Genomic DNA, 19920 nt, shown 5'->3' with positions numbered 1-19920 from the left:
TTTTGAAAGTTTTCAATTTTTTAATTTGATTTTTTTTGGTGAAGGCAAAAGGATTTATTAAGAAAAAATTTTCCTCTTTAATTAAAAAAAAAAAGTATTCAATAGCAACTGTCTGAGGAAGAGGAGAAAAAAGGAAAGAAAACAAGTAAAGCCACAAAGCCCCAGCTGCGCTTAGTTCCTGTTCGCTCAGTGCAGCTTGTGACGTGGGCTTGTTGTATTTTGAATTCACATGTTAGAAACGTTCATTCAGAGAGGAAACTGGCTTTAGCATAATCTGCAGAAGAAAATAGCATTCACAGAACTGTTATTTTAAAAAGGTGCACAGAAATCTGTATTTCTTATTTAAATGAACTTCTCCTTAGCTAGAACTAGCTAGAACAGGGAGATCAATACATGTATTTTGTGGTAGGTAACTTCTGATTTTAAATCTGAATAAAGTTTCATAAACAATTATTAGAACTTGAGAAAGAGTCCAACATCAAAACCTGAGCAGCTGAGAGTTTGGGGTCTAACTGCTCCACACAGGGGAGCTGGAAGGAGGAACCTGGCTTTGCCTTAGCCTTGCCTTGAAGTCCCTGAGCTGGGAATCCAGTGTTCTTGTTCAACCCCAACCATACTTCTGCGGTGAGACTTAAGCAGCTCTAGTTGTAACATTGACCTTAAAATTGAGATCCCTGAGGCTAATGTTGGGGAGGAAAAATTTTCATCCATCCTTCGTGACTCTTTGGCCGGTAAACGGATAGAAGGCAAATTAACAGGATAAAACCAAATTTGATCAGGTATATACAGAAGCCCCATAAGAACATGAGACCCAAGGACAATCTGGGTAATTGAGGTTTATATGCCATCCTGAGGTCATGGGATCGGGGCCTGGGGCGTCCAAGGGGAGGAGGGTAATTCACAGGACAATAAAAAGAACAGGTGTTCAGTATCTCCTGCGTAAGAGACAGGTCATTCGGATAAGAAGTTATCTCTGGTAATAGTTTTCTTTGGGGGCCTAACTAAATTCAGGCTCCCTAACTAAATTCATTTGGGCAGTTAAGGAAGAGGTAAAAGGTTTTTTTGAGTTGGCTGGGTGTTTTGTTTTGTTTTGTTTTGTTTTGTTTTTAGATCTTATTTTATTTATTTGTGAGACAGAGAGAGAGAGAGAGAGAGAGAGAGAGTGTGTGTGTGTGTGTGTGTGTGTGTGTGTGCTCACAGGCAGGGGGGGAAGGGCAGACGAGAGGGAGAAGCAGACTCCCCGCTGAGCAGGGAGTGGTCCACAGGGTGGACCCCAGTACCCTGAGACCATGACCTGAGCCAAAGGCAGATGCTTAACTGACTGAGCACCCCAGGGACCCCAAGTCTGCTGGGTCTTGACTGCCTTCCGCTCAAAATAATCCACTGCCAAAGTGGTCTATTTTGGGGTCAGGTATTTTGCGCCTCCTCCATCATACCTTTGAAGCTTCCCCTAAGAAGCCTCAGTCCAGGGGCGCCTGGGTGGCTCAGTGGGTTAACGCCTCTGCCTTCAGCTCAGGTCAGGATCTCAGAATCCTGGGGTCAAGCCCTGCATTGGGCTCTCTGTTCAGCCAGAGCTGCTTCCCCGTCTTTCTCTGCCTGCCTCTCTGCCTACTTGTTATCTCTCTCTCTCTCTCTCTGTCAAATAAAGAAATAAAATCTTTTTAAAAAAGAAGTTTCAGTCCATAGGGAGTTTGCTTCATCTGATCAAACTGGTCTCTTCTCATCCTGAGAACAGGTCAGTTCAGGTAAATGGGATGTCTCATCTCAGGAGCTGGTGATGCAAATGCATTTCCAGAGTGAGACCTAGGGTGCAAGCAATCGGGTATTTAATAAGACGCAGGTCCATGGAAACAAAAACACGTGGTTAATGACTGTGGTTAATGACCAGGCTATAATCCTGCCTTCTGAGTTCTGAAGGCAGTCCGTTGAGAAGATTGCTAGCTGTCTGGTTCGAAGCATCTCAGATGTCATGGAGGCCAGCATTGGCAGTCTGACAGATTTTCCTGGTTTGCCGTTTCGATGTCTCTGGTGATCTTTCTGAGGGGCCATATAGCAACAGGCAAGAAGACTGTCCATGCATGAGCTATTGTGATTTCTCTTAAGTTTCTATAAAGTTGTTCACAATTAATATTGAAGGGCTTTGGGGAGAAAGGGCAGCTTTTGTTCTTAGTGATTCCAAGCCCAAAAGGTGGGAGAAAATAGGATATGTTCGTTTGGAGAGTTGTAGCCAGCTATGAGGTAACTGGAAGGATTTGGGATCCAGTATAAAACCTCAAAGACAATGAACATCACTAGAATCTAATATCCAAAAGTGTATATAATAGTGATGAAGGATATTTGGAAGTCAGGGGCCCATGCCCTAAGAGGAAAACACCCTTGAAAGGACTTTACACCACCCTGGAAGGAGCCCTCCACCCTTTCCCATGTGAGAGGTATATGACAAAAACCTGATTTGGTGACAGGCTCAGGGAGGGTTGATCAGATTAAAATAGCCGACAAACCCATAAAAAACCCCTAGATTGAGAAACTGTGGCAGCAACCGTCCCCCCTTGGGAGCTTTGTACTACTACTTCGTTATTGCTCAATAAACCTTGCTTTTCTGCCCACCACGCTGTCTGGTCTACATCTCCATTCTTCGAAGTGACATGACCAAGAACTGTGGACACCGATGAATAAAAAAATCTTGTAACAGCTCCTACTGAGACAATTTTTTTCTCTCAAACCATCCTTGTGTCTATCAAAGATAGCCAACTGAAGACTGATATGTTTGCAATTAAGTCTAGTTTTAAGAAACGTGGCATTATTATTTATATAAGTGCAGCAAGAAGAGTGAATGACCATAAAGGCTTTGTTAAATCTGCTTTGATGGAATTTCTCATGAGAAACCTTAGTCTGAATTTTTAAAAAGCCTCCCAAGGCTAAGAACTCATGAAGGACTCACCATCAGAACTTGCTTTTGATGTCTATAAATTTGGGTGAATTCGTCTCTTCTTGAAGTGCCCCAAAGATCTTAAGATTCCTGAACCTGTCAGAAAGTGACCTTCCTTACTCACCTGAAAGACTGATAGGAACTCTGTAAGGGAGGTACCAGGCCATTTTTTTTCCAAGGGACTTTATCGGCTCCTTAAAGTTTACCTTAGTTCCGTAAAGCCATCTGGTCATATCTGAGCATATGAGTATGTCTCTGCAATATGACATTCTAGTCAAAGCCTAGATGATATAACCAATGTTTCCAATTGTGTCCCATTACAAGAAGAACAGATTCTTACTTATGTAAATAGCTATATTGCCATGAAAATAAGAATACTCACTAGGTTTCCAAATTCTGGAGGGATCCGATCAGGTTAATTATTTCATCTTTGTTCACAAAAATACATTTTACCAAATTGTTGATAGCTTAAGAGAAATGAGATTTCCTTAAATTTGGAAGAACAAAGAAGAACTGGCAATGTTTCAAACAAAAGGCATGATAATTACAGTCATGTTCCTCAGTTTACTCAGTCCCATGTAATTAACACTTGTCCTGCTTGAATCGTTTTCCACCTGTTCTGGAAATTCTTACCCATCCAGATTTCATAGTCTTAAAGTCATCAGAAACCTGCACTGGGCAAAAGGCCTTTTTTTGAATCTCCTTGAAGGTGAAATACTTTTGCAGGAACACTCTTGCAAAGTACCAGTATAAAACAATAACTCTCTGTAAATGAACAAAAAACTTTAAATGCCCATTCTTAAAGATCTGATGAATTCATCAGGATGGAATTGACAAAACTTGGCTATTTCTGTGACATTCAACATTTTAAGGCAATAACTAGAATTGTGACATTATACAAGGACGTATCAAATTTTTAGGGATTTCATACAATTTCTAATACATTATATCATGTATCCACATAATATGGCTTAAAAAGACTTATCATCATATCATTACTTCCCATGTAGCTTAACATACCAAATAAGCCTAAGTAGTGTAACATCTCTCTTTTTTATAAGGAGAGAGAACAAATATTTTTTTTTTAAGATTGTATTATTTGATTTTATTTTACACTAGGTGGCGGGCACAAAGCAAACCTCCTTAATAAAGTTGACAATTAGCTTCACTCAGAACACTTTTAATAATGCACATAAAAAAAAGAAGTATTCATCTTACAAATTGTTCTGCAATCCAAATATACAATAGCTTGGAAAACAACGTTTAGAAAACAAAAGCCAATGTAAAAAGACAGATTAAAACAACTAGAACAGTACAGGTTTCATATGGCTCTGATTTTACAGTTTTCTTACTGCATCATCAATGTCCGAAATCTGTTCCTTCAGTTGGCTCCATTGCTCGGGATTTAAAGAAATACCTTTTCTTCCAGGTTTCATTTCACCTTCTGGATCCATCCAATATTCTCTAATATCAATTAGGACTTTCCCTTTAAAGTCCCGAACACTGACGTACCTCATTTTCCCAATCTGGAACATGTTATCATCTCTGCTGCTGCTGCTCTGCTTAGAGGATGACAGGGCTCTTGAAGTTTCACCAGTCTTTTGCTTCTTCACAGGTTTCTCTGGAGTAACTTGCTTTTTCCTCTTTAACTTTTTGTCAACCTCACTGTCAGAATCGCTGCCCGAAGAGCTTGAAGAAACAAGTTCCTTTGATTTAGGCATTGCTCCACTCTTGCAGCCGAACTGCCTTCTGCTCGCTCGCTTGCAACTGCGAGAACAAATATTTTTAAATGTTTCAGGAACCATCTGAAAACTCTCAAATTTAATTTGAGGTAAAAAAAGACTTTTTTAGGGTACCTGGGTGGCTCAGTGGGTTAAAGCCTCTGCTTTCAGCTCAGGTCATGATCCCAGGGTCCTGGGATCAAACCCTGCATCGGCGCTCTGCTCAGCAGGGAGCCTGCTTTCCTTCCCCTCTCTCTGCCTGCTTCTCTGCCTATTTGTGATCTCTGTCAAATAAATTTTTAAAAAATTAAGAAAAAAAAAGACTTTTTTAGAATTTGATTTGGGGAAGTTTGTCAGAAAATATTAAAAGAGTTAGAGACTTGACTAAATAGAATTATAGCTCATTATAAAATGATAATTATCTATTTAATGAAAGTGACAAGATCTTAAGGACAAATACAAGAGATTACATGGTATGAACAAAACCCATAAAGCACAGAAAATTATTTTGATAAAACAGAATTTTTGCTTTCTAGTCAGATTACTTAAAAGGTAAGGAAACTTTCATAATCTGTTATTAAAAGTAGACCAAAAGTCCAAGAAAGTGTTATCTTCCTTAAGAGAGAAAAAACCCAATTCTAATTTTATACCAGCTTACTTTTGACATTAAAATGTATTTAATTTAAATTTATTCTAACCTTAGCCAACTCAACCACACATTAAAATTCTTTTCCAAAGATTCCTTCTCCACAAACCTTCTACAACTTTCTTTTTTGTCAACAAAAATACATCTCCATTCCTCATTACTTCTTTTACTAAAAATACTCATACTACTTTCTTAGCATGGGAGATTTTCTCTTATTATTTCTAGTAACTTTACACCTATTAATTAGAATTCTTAATCCTTGGAAATCATAATTTCTATGAAAACTAAAGAAATTGTGAACTGTTATGCCAGCATTCTTTAGATTGGCCAATTTATTAATACAATTCAGAATTTCTAAAGATATGATTTCTCATAATATAAATTTTGTTAATGTAGAACAAAAATATGTTTACTAAAAGGCTCAAATATCTTTTAGTTCCTCTGTAAAAGGAACCAAAAAAAAAAAAAGGATAAACCTATATTTAGCTATTATTTCAGTATTTTATCTTATATGGAAATGATCTAAATATTTAAATGACTATCCATCATTTTTTTTAAAATATGTTATTTATTGACAGAGAGAGAGAGATCACAAGTAGGCAGAGAGGCAAGCAGAGAGAGAGGAGAAAGCAGGAGGAGAGAGGAGGAAGCAGGCTCTCTGCTGAGCAGAGAGCCTGATGCGGGGCTTGATCCCAGGATCCTGAGATCATGACCTGAGCCGAAGGCAGAAGCTTAACCCACTGAGCCACCCCGGCGCCCCGACTATCCATCATTTAATTAAGCAATACTTTAAGGTTCCAGATTACCAAAAGACTGGGGAAATATTTCAAAAGTTTACCCAAAAATTCTCATCACATTTAAACATCCATTTAATTGATCTGATCTTAACAATCATACTTATACTCCTAAAGATTTTGTTACTGGATTTCTTTTCCTTTACTGCCCACACCACTTTGAAGAATGAAGAGGTAGACCAGACCAAGATTGGTGGGCAGCAAAAAACAAAGTTTACTGAGTGATAATACGAAACTCTTAAAGAGAGGGGGGACTCAAGAGGATTGCCAGCAGAGTTTCTAGGTCTAGGGGTTTTTATGGGATTGTTGGCAGCTGTTTTAATGTGATTAACTCTCGCTGCATGCTTGTCAACCAATCAGGTTTTTGTCCTCTACCTATCATGGGAAAGGGTGGAGTCTCTTTCCAGGGTGCTGTAAAAAATCCTTTTAAGGGTGGTTTCCTCTTGGGAATAGGGGGGCTGCTCCTTGCCTGCTTTTCTTTCAACTATCCTTCATTAATTTCATGAGCCATTAAAGCAGTTATCCATCATCTTAAATTATTTTCCTTGGTAACAAGTTGTGTAACATAGATAATATGAGTTTATATGACTAACAACCCTGGTAGAATAGTACACTTAACGCTAATAACTCTGAAGACTTGTCTGTATTAATTAAAACATCAAATTTAAACTTGTTTCAACACCAAATATTTTCCAAAGTCACATGATCCTGAAAAGCATTTGGGTTAGTTTCATTATATTTTTTGATAATTTTATGAATAATAAATATTTATGAGTGTTTGTTAAGTCAATCAAAAAGAGCTATTTTAAAAATTAAGTTTGGCAACCTATCCATAGGCAGGAAAATACCACACATCTACAACATACATATATAGACAATCAGAGAGACATAGAGGCCTTACAGTTACCAGTATTTGTTAAGAAGAATTTTGTTTGCCCAATTTCCAAATATGTCTCTCCATTTTTTTCCTGATAAGAAGCCTCTCCCTAACTTTTGCATCTGAAAAAATGGTTCTTGGGTCAAGAGAAGACGAGGGTAAAAAATCTGTATCATGGGGGGATCATTATATCTCTTTGTACCCACTTTTTAATCTGGTCTTTTCATAGGTACCAGTGAGACAATTGTTTGGAATGATGACTTTCTAAAAATTATTTCAACTGTAACCAGTGCAAAAAAATCCATCTTTTGGCCCTTGACAAGCAGGGTCTTACTAATCTCAATAGCGACTCAAACCAATATGTCTTTCCCTGGCTTAACCAAAGGTGCAAGAAGCATCTTCAAAGGAGCATGCAAAAGCTGCAGCCCTCACAAGATCCAGAAAGTTCATGCCCAAAGAGAGTCGAAGAAAGTAAAAGCCCTCTGTTGTTACAGGTGGCAAGAATGAAGAATGGTATAGTGAAAATGGTATTTCCGGTTTCCCACAAGACCACGTCACTTCCAGTCACAGACCCACTAATCTGTGACACCTGGCAGATACTAACTGGAATGGGACTTTTCCAGCACGAACTAAGCAAGAGCGTTGAGGCAACATAAACCTGTAGTAGGGCAGGACCCATTATGACATCTCTCCTGACAACTGGCCCCTTGTGACACAGAGAGAGCTGCTGGGGATTTTGTCTTGGAACCCCAGCCCACAGACTGCCCACCAAGATGCATTCTGGTATGTGCACCTTCTGGTTGCTGGGAGACCAGAAAGGATGTTCTCTCCTAGTCACAAGGCCAAGCTCTCAAGACATAGAACAAGACAAAAGGAAAACTTCATCCAGTTTTTTCTTATATGCACATTAGCATCTTTAGTTAAGGCTTGGTTATCTTAGAGAGAAACTAATAGCTGAGAGGGATGGGCTGCTGCCGTGGGGACTGGGTGGTGTTTCACAGGGCACCTCATTGCACAGAATTATTTTGGGGGTTGGCAGGTGGCCTACTGTCAATCTAACCCACTCTGTGACCAACTTACCCTGGGTTTGGAGTCTTTTGAGTTATGTGGCAAGTGCTCCAAAGCTCTGACGTGCTGAGACCATTCCCAGCAGTTTTGTGGCTTTGGCTTTCAAGTGATCTGTCAGCAACATCCCTAACCTCACATGCACGTTAACCCACAACAAAGTTTGTCTAAACAGATGCTGGTCTGGTGGGAGTCACAGCCTCACCAGTCTGTGACGCTGAACCAAAGAGCAGGCTTAATAGGACCTATGCCTGCGTCTGCCTTGTGGTTTCCATCTGTAAAACAAACGACAGAATGGGCAGAGTCAAATGACAACAGTGACCAACTCTGGAAGGAAAAGAATCAATAAAAACCAATAGTACTCATATAGCAAATCTTTACCAGAGCCACTATATCCAAGAAACAAGCTCCACAAATATTTCTGCCAATTTTAAAATTAGAAAAAGAAATAAAAAGGACTTTCGTCACTCTCACTTCCACCAGACCCTGTAGGCAGAGATCCAAGAGACTGATGTGGTAAGAAATCTTACCTTCAGTCGATGCTTATCAAAGGTCCCAGGATCTCTCAGGATCTCTCTAGTGTGACAGCCCTAGAGTGAACAGTGTCAAGACAGTGAAGTGTCCTACCAACTATGCCAACTGTTGGAAAGGAAAGCTTTTTTCTCTACACCTTCTTATTTCTTTGGTTGGGAAATAGATATAAGACAGATTAAAAGAAGAAAAATAGATTTTATTATGTATGCGTTGGGGGAGACATAAGAACATGAGACTGAAGGACAATTTGGGCAATGGAGGCTCATATGCCATCCTGAGATGAAGAATGGGATGGAGACCCAAGGCTTCAAAGGGGAAAAAGATAACTCACAGAACAATAACAAGAGCAGATATGTGGTCATTGTTTGCTCTGCTACACTGGTAAGTCACTCAGATGCAAAGTTTATCTCTAGTAATATCTTGCTTTCTAGTCCAAGCTCCTATCTAAATTATTTTAAGTAGTTACAAGAGAGGAAAAATACATCTTGAGTCTTCTGGGTCTTTATTATCTTCAGCCCAAAATGACCCACATGCCAAAATGGAATATTTGGGGTCACTTACTCTGTTCCCTTCACTACCAAGTTCTTTATTCAACCTGCCTTTGCTAGGCCTTCCCTGACCTGGTTGGCCATTTCTTTGTTAAGGTTTGCAGGACTCTCCCTGGACTAAAGTTCCTTTGAAGTCTGAGACTTTACATCTCCACCTAAGATCTAATTTAGTGCATAAAGGATAATTCATTTATTAAAGTACTCATTCCACTCTTTTAATTTAGAAGCTTACATTTCAGAGATATGAAAATGATTTCTAGTTGTCATAATTTCATGGCATTAGACCACTGTATGTCAAATACTACTGCTCTGTTCATAATATTTAGACAGTTCCATAGCAACACATAAAATATGACCTTCAGAGGTCTGCATTCCTCCAGCCATGTATCAAGAATTGGCGGAATTCTTGAGAAGAGAAACCACATTACAGAGCGCTACATCTAAAATGCTCCCTTTATGGTAGCAACTGCAGAAACATGGAGCAGAAATGCACCCTAGGATTTTATAACTCAAGACTCACTATAGTTTCTAGCAGTGTGCCCTTTGCACTTGTACTTCTTTGGCTTTATTTGCAAGGCATCAAGAAATCTGCTTCAATTCTGAAAAAGAGCTGAGAAAATTTGATTGCTTTATAATTTATCTTTATTTTTCCCAGGGTAGAAAAATAGATTATCGTCCCTTTTTATCATCTAAAATGTTTTGTGGGGGTGCCTGGGTGGCTCAGTTGATTGAGAGTCTGCCTTTGGCTCAGCTCGTTGATCTCAGGGTCCTGGGATAACCCCAAGATAGAGTCCTTGCTCAGTGAGAGCCTACTTCTCCCTGCTCCCTCTCCCCTCTGCTCTTTCTCTCTCTCTGTCAAATAAATAAATAAAATCTTTAAAAAAAATAAATAAGATATTTTGAGTATGGGGCATCTGGATGGCTCAGCCGATTAAGCGTCAGACCCTTTGTTTCAGCTCAGATCAGATCTCAGGGTCCTGAGATTGAGCCCCAGGCTGGGCTCTAGGCCCAGCATAGAGTCTACTTGAGATTCTCTCTCCCTCTCTGTTCCCCTCTACATCTTGTCCCTCTTGTGCACTATCTCTCTCAAATAAATAAATAGATAGAATCTTTAAAAAGCTTTGTATGAAAACATTAGTATAGATTACAGAGATGCCCATGTCTTTCTAAAATTTTGTTCTCTTTCAATATGCTTGAAATTCAAAACTAAGGTTCTCATGTGTCTTGAACATGAACCCAACTACTAGCAGCTCCCTACCTCTACCTCGTTCTTTAGTCCATCAAACTTAGAAGTCACTACTTTCTTTTTTAAACATTTTTTATTTAAATTCAATTTAGTGCATTGGTTTCAGGAGTAGAATTTAGTGACTCATCAGTTTCATATAACACCTAATGCTCATTCCATCAAGTGTCCTCCTTAATGTCCGTCACCCAATTATCCCATCCCCCACCCACTTCCCCTCCAGCCTCTGTTTGTTCCCTATAGTTAAGAGTCTCTTATGGTTTGCCTCCCTCTCTGCTCTTATCTTTTTATCTTATTTTATGTTTCCTTCCCTTCACCTGTGTTCATCTGTTCTGTTTCTTAAATTCCACATATGAGTGAAATCATGTGATATTTGTCTTTTTCTAACTTAATTTGCTTAGCATAATGTCCTCCAGTTCCATATACATTGTTTCAAATGACAAGATTTCATTCTTTTTTGATGACTGGGTAATATTCCTATATATCTCACATCTTTATTCATTCATCTTTCTATGGACATCTGGGCTCTTTCCATATTTTGGCTATTGTGGACAGTGCGGCTCTAAACATTGGGTTGCATCTGCCCTTTCAAATCATTATTTTTGTATCCTTTGAATAAATACTTAGTAGTGCAATTGTAAGATAGCTCTACTTTTAAGTTTGTGAGGAACCTCCATACTGTTTTCCAGAGTGGCTACACCAGCTTGCATTCCCACCAACAGTGTTAAGAGGGTTCCCCTTTCTCTGCGTCCTTGCTAACATCTGTTGTTTCCTAAGCTGTTAATTTTAGCCATTCTGACTGGTGCGAGGTGCTATCTCATTGTGGTTTTGATTTGTATTTCCCTGATGCCGAGCTATATTCAGCATTTTATCATTGTCTATTAGCCATTTGTATGTCTTCTTTAGAGAAATGTCTGTTCAAGTCTTCTGCCATTTCTTGATGGGATTTTTTTTTCTTTAATAATTTTTTATTTTTTATAAACATGTATTTTTATCCCCAGGGGTACAGTCTGTGAATCACCAGGTTTACACACTTCACAGCACTCACCAAAGCACATACCCTCCCCAATGTCCATAATCCCACCCCCTTCTCCCAAACCCCCTCCCCCCAGCAACCCTCAGTTTGTTTTGTGAGATTAAGAGTCACTTATGGTTTGTCTCCCTCCCAATCCCATCTTGTTTCATTGATTCTTCTTCTGCCCACTTAAGCCCCCATGTTGCATCACCACTTCCTCATATCAGGGAGATCATATGATAGTTCTCTTTCTCTGCTTGACTTATTTCGCTAAGCATGATATGCTCTAGTTCCATCCATGTTGTCGGCAAGCTGGTGCAGCCACTCTGGAAAACAGCATGGAGGTTCCTCAAAAAAATTTTTTTTTTTTTTGCTTTTTGGGGTGTTAATTTTTTTTTAAAGATTTTTTATTTATTTATCAGAGAGAGGTGGGGGGGGCGGAGAATGAGCACAGGCAGACAGAATGGCAGGCAGAGGCAGAGGGAGAAGCAGGCTCTGCCGAGCAAGGAGCCCGATGTGGGACTCGATCCCAGGACGCTGGGATCTTGACCTGAGCCGAAGGCAGCTGCTTAACCAACTGAGCCAACCACGCGTCCCTGGGGTGTTAATTTTGATAAATTCTTTATCGATTTTGGATAATAGCCCTTTATCTGATATATCATTTGCAAATATTTTCTTCCACTTCATAAGTTTCCTTTTAGTTTGTTGATTGTTTCCTCTGCTGTTCAAAAGCTTTTTATCCTAATGAAGTCCCAATAGTTCATTTTTGCTTGTTTTCCCCTTGTCTTTGGAGACATGTCTGTCAAGAAGATGCTGTGGCCGAGGTCAAAGAGGTTGCTGCCCATATTCTCCTCTAGGATTTTGATGGATTCCTGTCTCATTTTTTGAGCTTTCAACCATTTTGAATTTATTGTTGAACATGGTGTAAGAAGGTAGTCCAGTTTCATTCTTCTGCATGTGGCTGTCCAATTTTTTCCAACAGTTTCATGTCCTTGAGCAAGTTTCATGACCTTGAGAAAGTAATGTGCTTCCCTGAGTCTATTTCCTCATTTGTAAAGCTGGGATAAGTTTCACCTTCCCTACACTAAGGTTTTTTGAGGATCAAATGTGATGACTATATAAAATGTTGTAGTTTCCAATAGTTGCAAATCCCCGAATTTATCTTTTTTCCCACTGGATATTTTTTCCTGGTTTCCAAAGATTAGTTGACCATAGAGTGCAGTATCTATTTCTGGGTTCTCTCTTCTGTCCCATTGATCTATCTATCTGTTTTTGTGACAATACCATACTGTCTTGATGATTACAGCTTTGTAATAGAGCTTAAAGTCTGGAATTGTGATGCCTCCAGCTTTGGTTTTCTTTTCCAACATTACTTTGGCTATTTGGGGTCTTTTCTGGCCTCATACAAATTTTAGAATTGTTTGTCCTAGCTCTGTGAAAAATGCTGGTGGTATTTTAATGGAGATTGCAATGAATGTGTAGAGTTCTCTAGGTAGCATAGATATTTTTAAAATATTTTTTTTTCTAATCCATGAACATGGAATGATTTTCCATTTCTTTGTGTCATTGTGTCTTTTAATTGATCCTCAAAATAACCTTAGTGATAGGGAAAGCAAACCTTATCCCAGCTTTACAAATAAGGAAATAGACCCAGGAAAGTACATTACTTTCTCAAGGTCATGAAACTAGTAACTGCAGAGCCAAAATACCAGTTCCCTAAATTTAATTTAACCTTCTTAAGGACAAAGTACCACAATAAAACCCACTAGAAATTTCAACATGTCTTGAAGCCATGTGGCAATTTAAAACTGGAGATGGCCTTACAGATTAAGAAATTTCAGTGCCTTCATTTATGCATTGTGTGCCAGGTTCCGTATTACAGAACTGATTATAGATGCGACACGTACTAGAACCTATGGACTTCCAGATACAGTATTTTCTGCTCTACTTTTTTATCTTACTCCCATAAATGCACCTTTGGCATTTTTAGCTTTCCATAATGTGTGCCAGTAACATGTCCAACATTCATTTCTGCCCGTTTCAAAGATGTGCCTCTGCTAAAGACAGACTCTATTTCCTCTAGTCATTGCACGACACGAATACTATCTTTGGAGAGTAGTTCACATCACTGACCAAAGCTGGAGCAATGTTCCTGCAGTCTTTCCAAATCCGAGCCTTAAATCAAATTCCACCCCTTCCACAAAGCCCTTGCTACCTTCCCTGGGCCTCAGGAAATCTCTCCTCTCTAGAGGCTCATAGTGCTTGCACCGTTCACTACACAATTTCTGCTACATCCTTGCGGGCAGTGTTTGAGCTGTCTTGTGTCTCTGCATAGTGTCACAGTGCCACCCCAATCCCATAGCAGCCTTCTCCACTAGTCAGTGTTCTCCTCACTGAGGAAAGTTGATATATGCAAAGCTTCTCCCTAGAACCTTCTTCCACCTCACATATTAATCCATCTAGAAAATTCATAGTTAGTCTTTGCTTCTCAGTTAAAATAGCTTCTGTCAGGAAGCCTCTGTTGACTTAGGAGAGCCCTCATCTGGGTTCCTGGAGCATTCAGTACGTTTTTCCTTCAGAGCAATTGTCCGATTTTATAGCTAATGTCTACACGTCTGTTTTCTCACTAAAGATTCTTCATCATGGGGGACATTGGGTGACTCAGTTGGTTAAGTGTTTGCCTTCAGCTCGGGTCATGACCCCACGGTCCTGGGATCGAGTCCACACTGGGATCCCTGTTCGGTGGGGAGCCTGCTTCTCCCTCTCCTCCTCACTTGGGTGCTCTCTCTCACTATCTCTCTCTCTCTCACAAGTAAAAAAATTAAACATCTTAAAAAAAAATAAAGATTTTTCATCATAGACATAATCATCTGCTTCTGTACTGAGCATGGCACACAGCACAAAACTGGCACTTAATATATGTTAAATCAATCAGATAATTAAATGTGTATACCCATAATAATGAAGACATTCTGTGTTCTTGTAAATGTAGAAGTAAATACAGAGATAGAAGCTTAGAGGGGAAATATTTATTTATCAGGGAAGCAGGTCTTCCTGGAAGAAATTAGGAATTCCAGAAATTAGGCCTGGACCTAATTCCTATACCAACTAAAATGAAAGGTTGGAAAAAGGCCAATTAACATTTTGTTTAGCTATTGCTGTGCTTTTAGCAGTTGTAATCAGTGCTTATGCTTAGAAGTAAGGTTTTATGCCTCCAGCTATTATTTCTGGAGTTAAAGCCACGACCTTATACCAGGACTGTATTAAACAACTTGCTATTCCATTAGCTCACCAGACTTCCGTCAATCTCTACTTTCCCATTTAGTCTTCCCTCTAAAAGGACCCCCCCCCCACACACACACACACACTGGACAACTTTCCATAGTCATGCTTGCATAGATAGCATTAGGATTATTTCTTTAAAAACATCTCTGATTCCATCTAGAGATAACCTCTCTTACATTTCCAAGGCCCCCTCCACAATTCTACTCTGACACATACTGTGGGGCACTAATTCCTCATCTATCTCCCTGCCAGATGGTGAAGTACACAAAAGCACAAGATTCACCTGTTATGTGTAATATTCGTAGCTCAGCAATGTTTTAAAACTTCCGGTGGAGTCAGTACACACTCATGCATTTAAAAGATAGGGGTGGGGAGGAAAAAGGGGGGAAACAGGCAAAGAAACAAAAACATTTTTGTAGCTAATGTTCTGGATTCAAATTAGTTTCTGTTGATAGAAGATGTAGAAGAACAGTATTATCAAAGCTATCTTTTTATTTCTGCTAACAAACAATGATGTGGAAACATGAGGTGTTCCTGTAGCCAACCTCCAGCATCCTCTCTACAGCTGCTTGGATGTCAAGAGATAATACTGAACTTCTAGCTTCAGGAATCTACTTTCTAGTGTCCTTAGTGTTGCAAGGCAGACACACTGGCTGCAGGGACAGCTTCTTCATTTTAGCATTCTGACACCTGCTCTAGAGCATCAGGGATTACTCTTGAACTTACAGCTCTAGTAAAGACCTCAGAGGTAGTACCTTCCCAGTGGGGTCAATCTGAGGTCAGTCCTGGAGGCCCAGCCCCAAATCTTTTCTTTTATCATTTCCAATATTTGTGTAAGCACATAATTTCCTGTATCAAAACCCTTCTTGCTTAAAATACCTACAGTGGTAGTTTCTGTTTTCTATAATTTATCCTGTCAGATAACAGTAAGAGGGAATAAGAGTGTGTGGGAGTGGAGAGGGAGGAGAGAAGGGGGGTTCTCTTGTCTGGAAAAGCTCAGTGCCATCAAAAGAGTTTACTACTTGTTCTAGAAACACCTGATACAGCTTCTGACCTCCCTTTCTCAGAGCATTTACTAGAAAAGGGCTTAAGACTATGACTCCTTCCTCTGTCCCTTTGTATCTCCTATAACTCTGGAGTGTCTTTCTCAAGGACCTGAAAGCCAGGGGCACCTGGGTGGCTCAGTGGGTTGAGCCACTGCCTTCGGCTCAGGTCATGATCTCGGGGTTCCGGGATCGAGTCCCGCATAGGGCTTCTCTGCTCAGCAGAGAGCCTGCTTCCTCCTCTCTCTCTCTCTGCCTGCCTCTCTGCCTACTTGTGATTTCTCTCTGTCAAATAAATTAAAAAAAAAAAATTATAAAAAAAAAAAAAAGGACCAGAAAGCCATTCTTTGAAATGTAATCATCAGGAAGGATAGGACCTCTCTCTCCTAGCCTCTGTGGGAGGACAGAATCCTAACTTTCATAATGGTAGCTAGCTAATCATTTACACTGACTAACCCTCTCTAAGTTTTCACTACCCTGGCTCTACTTGAACCCCCATAGCTCCTCCTCCCTACTCCCTGGTTCTGCCTTTGAAATGCCACAGTACCTCTGTGCAAGTATAAATGGAGCTCAGCTCTTTCCCCTACTGTCAGTAGCGGGGGGGGGGGGGGGAACACTGGAAAAAAAAAACTTTTTTCACTACTGTAACTGATGTCTTTTTTTTTTATCTTTGACAAGAGAAGGACAACCTCTTTTCTTTTTTCTTCTCCTCTTATTAAGTCCTCTTGCTAGTCAATTAAATCATAAGAATATAATTTACTTTTTCTATAAAAACTTCATAATGATTTCTTCTGAAGTGTCAGAACTTCCTATGGATAGTCATGAAAGAATATTTTTTTTAATTTTTAAAGATTTATTTATTTATTTCAGACAGAGTGTGGGGGTGGGGTGCAAAGAGAGAGGGAGAAAGAGAATCTCAAGCAGACTCTGGGCTCAGCATGGAGCCAAAAGCAAGAGAACACTCAAATCAAGTGAGCCACCTATATCTTTTAACAAGGGAGACGTTTTCCAGAATTCCAGATGAAGTATAGAGATTCTCTCTAGAATATGCTTTTTCTGTGATCTGCCTAAAGCCTGATGAATTAGGGTAACACCTTAAGCACCACTCATCATTATGAACCAATCCCATAAATGTTAGAAATTTCTAGTGTATTTATAGTTTCAGACTAAACACTAATGAAAGGTGTTCCTTGAAATTTCTTCTGTACAACTAAGATAACTAAGATTTAGTGCAGGAACTGTAAACCATAGGGGTCATTTTTACCCAATAGGGTCATTTTTACCAGTTGTTGGCAAAAAGAAATTCCCATTGGTTTGCAAGGAAAATTTCCTGGAGTAGAGACAGACTCTAAGAGAACTTCTCTTTCTTTGGCCTTTTATTAAACAGAAATATTTCAGAAGAGCTTGAATTCTTTGAAACACAGTTATAATGCCCAACTTGTTGCTATCCTCATTTCATGTGAACTATTAAGTTTTGCATTTGCAGGAAATGGGTAATTAGTCAGACATGCAGAGTCCTATTATTTGGCTTCTCTTCTCTTGAGGGGATAAAGACAGTTGTTTAAGAGGGAGTTGCAGAAGCTTCACACTTAGGCTCTACTGTAAATGTTTCTGACCTAGAAGACAGACACTGCTGACAGATGCGGTTCCGGGTTGAGCTTTAAGAATGTTTGAGAAATTCCCCTGTTGACTAAGAATCAATTCATTGTAGGCCCAGAGTGTTATCCTCTGGACATCCCCTTTGAATCTTTTCTTTTTTTTTTTTTTTTTTTTTTCCTTCTAAAGGGTTTACGTGAGGAACTGTGATTCATCGAATATTCTTTCCTAAAAAAAAAAAAAAAAAAGAACCTCCTCCATGGACAACTTGAAAATTCCCAGTAAGAATAATCTTATTACCATTTTCCTAGTCATTTCTAATGAGGAACCCATGAAAAATGAGAACAACCCTTAAGCTAAGAATCAGTAAGTTTCATTTCATCCCCACCTCATTAGCTCCTGGTGAAGCCTAAAAAATTCCTCCATTTCTAAAAGAAAATAACTTTTTTGCACTTCTAACCTCATAAGAATAGCACAAAGATGAGAAAATCTGTACCAAACTATGAGAAGTCTTTGGGAGAGAAAAGTATTTGTGGGTACAATATTAGGATTATAATGGAATTTATTAGGAATGGCAATATGAAGACATTTAATAACTTACAGTTTTTATAGTAAGGAAAATAAGGAAATATTATTTCCAATGGTGTAAACTCTTCTTTGACATAAATACTTCTTTTATTTCTATAAGAACTCAAGTTAGTGTCAACAAAACAACAGAGCTAAGACAGTAAAAATAAATTTTATTCAACATATTACAAAAGGAGAAAAGAGTGTAGAATTGGGTGCACCTCTGAATAGAGCATGAGCACTTGGGAATTTATGACCAAGGAGCAGGGTGGGGTGTTAGTGGATGAAAAATTACTAAGAGGAGCACAAAGAGTAGGGGTGGGGTGGATTCTGGTCAAACTACATCTAACAGGATTCTTGCCAAAGATAGGCCAGGGTCATCAGACATCACTGGGGGACCAGTGGAGGATGAGGACCCTGATTAGGTATTAACAATGATCAGATATGGAGGATGGGAGGGTTTTGTCAAAGCATTTTATCAGGGGTCTTGCTAAAAATGGATTTTTCAAGGAAGTCCACGGATGGGCCTAGGAGAAGGTTCAGGAGCCTGACTAAAACTGGCCAAGCAAAGAATATTTGTCATCAGAAATTCCATTACTGAGGAAATTTTCTGTACTAAGAAATGTAGCTAAAATGACTGATGGGATTATCCCCACTTTTTAGGAATATTTCACTGAAAATGCTATCTCCACTTCCTCTTTTTAAAATAGTGTCAACTGAAAACAGACATTAACAAAAAATATGATATGATGGTCAAAAATATGAGAGTACTGAACATGGGATGAGTTGAAGTTAATGCAATTTTTCTTGAAAACCACACTTTGAGTGTTCATCAAAATCATGACGTGAGCTGGTATCCAAGGCAAAAATGTGGACACAGCAAGATAGATGGCATACTGGGGAAGACCCTGTGTCTGAGGATTGCCTGAAGGGCGCAGAGTTACTGGCTTACTGAGTAAGTTACATTGGATGAACTTTACCCTCCAGTCAGCATGTAAAATGATTTTAATATTTCAAGGTGGCTTCTCACAGATGTAGGTGTTTATGGTTTATGGTTGCCAGGCTCTATCTAAGATCAAAGAGATTTTCATTAATATTTTACATGATGATATTCATAATCTCTGCGTACTGTCTTCATGAAACAATTACGCACTGATAGAGGACATGCCGATGCTTTGGTACAATTGCGTCTTCTGTTTTTCCTGCAGTCAATGATAGCACTGCAGCCCCCACCGTGGATGGAAAATGTTGACAAATGTTCTGTGCAAGCTCACTTCCATTATCAATCTCCCTGAGTAACAAAAACCACTGTTTTTCATTAAATATAAACTAGTCTTTTGCTGCTAAAGGGGTTTCGTTGCCAAATATTTTTTTTAAAAAACTTGAGTAGTTATATGTTTATCCCCATGAAATGAATAAAGAATAAAATACTTTCGCAAAAGTGTTCAGACAACCTCCTGTTCATTCTTTGGCAGAAGTGCTCAGCTTCTATTTCCCGGCTATGGTTCCTATACAACTAACTTTCTAGTTTCCGTATTTCCCGATGACTTCACTAATGGAATTTTTTTCTCCCAGTTCTGATAAAGGCTAGAGCAGGAAACAAATGACCGGTCCAAAAGACACAAGTTATAGGGAAAAAAAAAAAGTCATCAAATACTTTTCCTCTTACTGCATAAAACCAGAGGAATGTGACTGTCTCAAGACGTGGGGTAGGTACCATTACTTCTGAAAAGGTGTAGGAAAATGACAGATAAGTTATCACTCATTAATTTTCAGATTTAACCATGCCTTGGATATGAACTATCTTCACTACCATATGTTTCACACATTATTAGATAAAATTATGACAGATACTGAAAATATAAATCAAAATGTCATCCCATTCTATTTTAATGCAACAATTAATGAATATTTTGTTAAAAAGTGAAAAATGTGGGAGTCATCTGGGTGGCTCAGTCAGTTAAGTGTCTTGGTTTGGGCTCAGGTCATGATCTCAGGCCTCTGAGATTGAGCCCTGTATCAGACTCCACGCTCAATGAGAAGTTTGCTTGAAGCTT

At 39.2% G+C, this 19920-nt stretch overlaps 1 protein-coding gene across 1 annotated transcript; it reads right to left on the bottom strand.

The window, feature by feature from the left end:
* Positions 1-4093: 4093 nt before the first annotated feature.
* Positions 4094-4720, bottom strand: LOC131815346 (activated RNA polymerase II transcriptional coactivator p15). Its single transcript, XM_059147153.1, has one exon. The coding sequence runs from the start codon at positions 4648-4650 to the stop codon at positions 4267-4269; it is 384 nt and encodes a 127-aa protein (XP_059003136.1). The 5' UTR covers positions 4651-4720; the 3' UTR covers positions 4094-4266.
* Positions 4721-19920: the final 15200 nt, after the last annotated feature.

Source organism: Mustela lutreola, chromosome 14 (genome assembly GCF_030435805.1).
Source record: "Mustela lutreola isolate mMusLut2 chromosome 14, mMusLut2.pri, whole genome shotgun sequence".
NCBI classification, from domain to species: Eukaryota; Metazoa; Chordata; class Mammalia; order Carnivora; family Mustelidae; genus Mustela; species Mustela lutreola.
The sequence above is the reverse complement of the archived record's forward strand: the minus strand, read 5'-3'. Positions and strand labels throughout refer to the sequence as shown.

Coding starts and splice junctions, on each gene's coding strand:
- LOC131815346 (XM_059147153.1), bottom strand. CDS start 4,650: ATGCCTAAATCAAAGGAACTTGTTTCTTCAAGCTCTTCGGGCAGCGAT.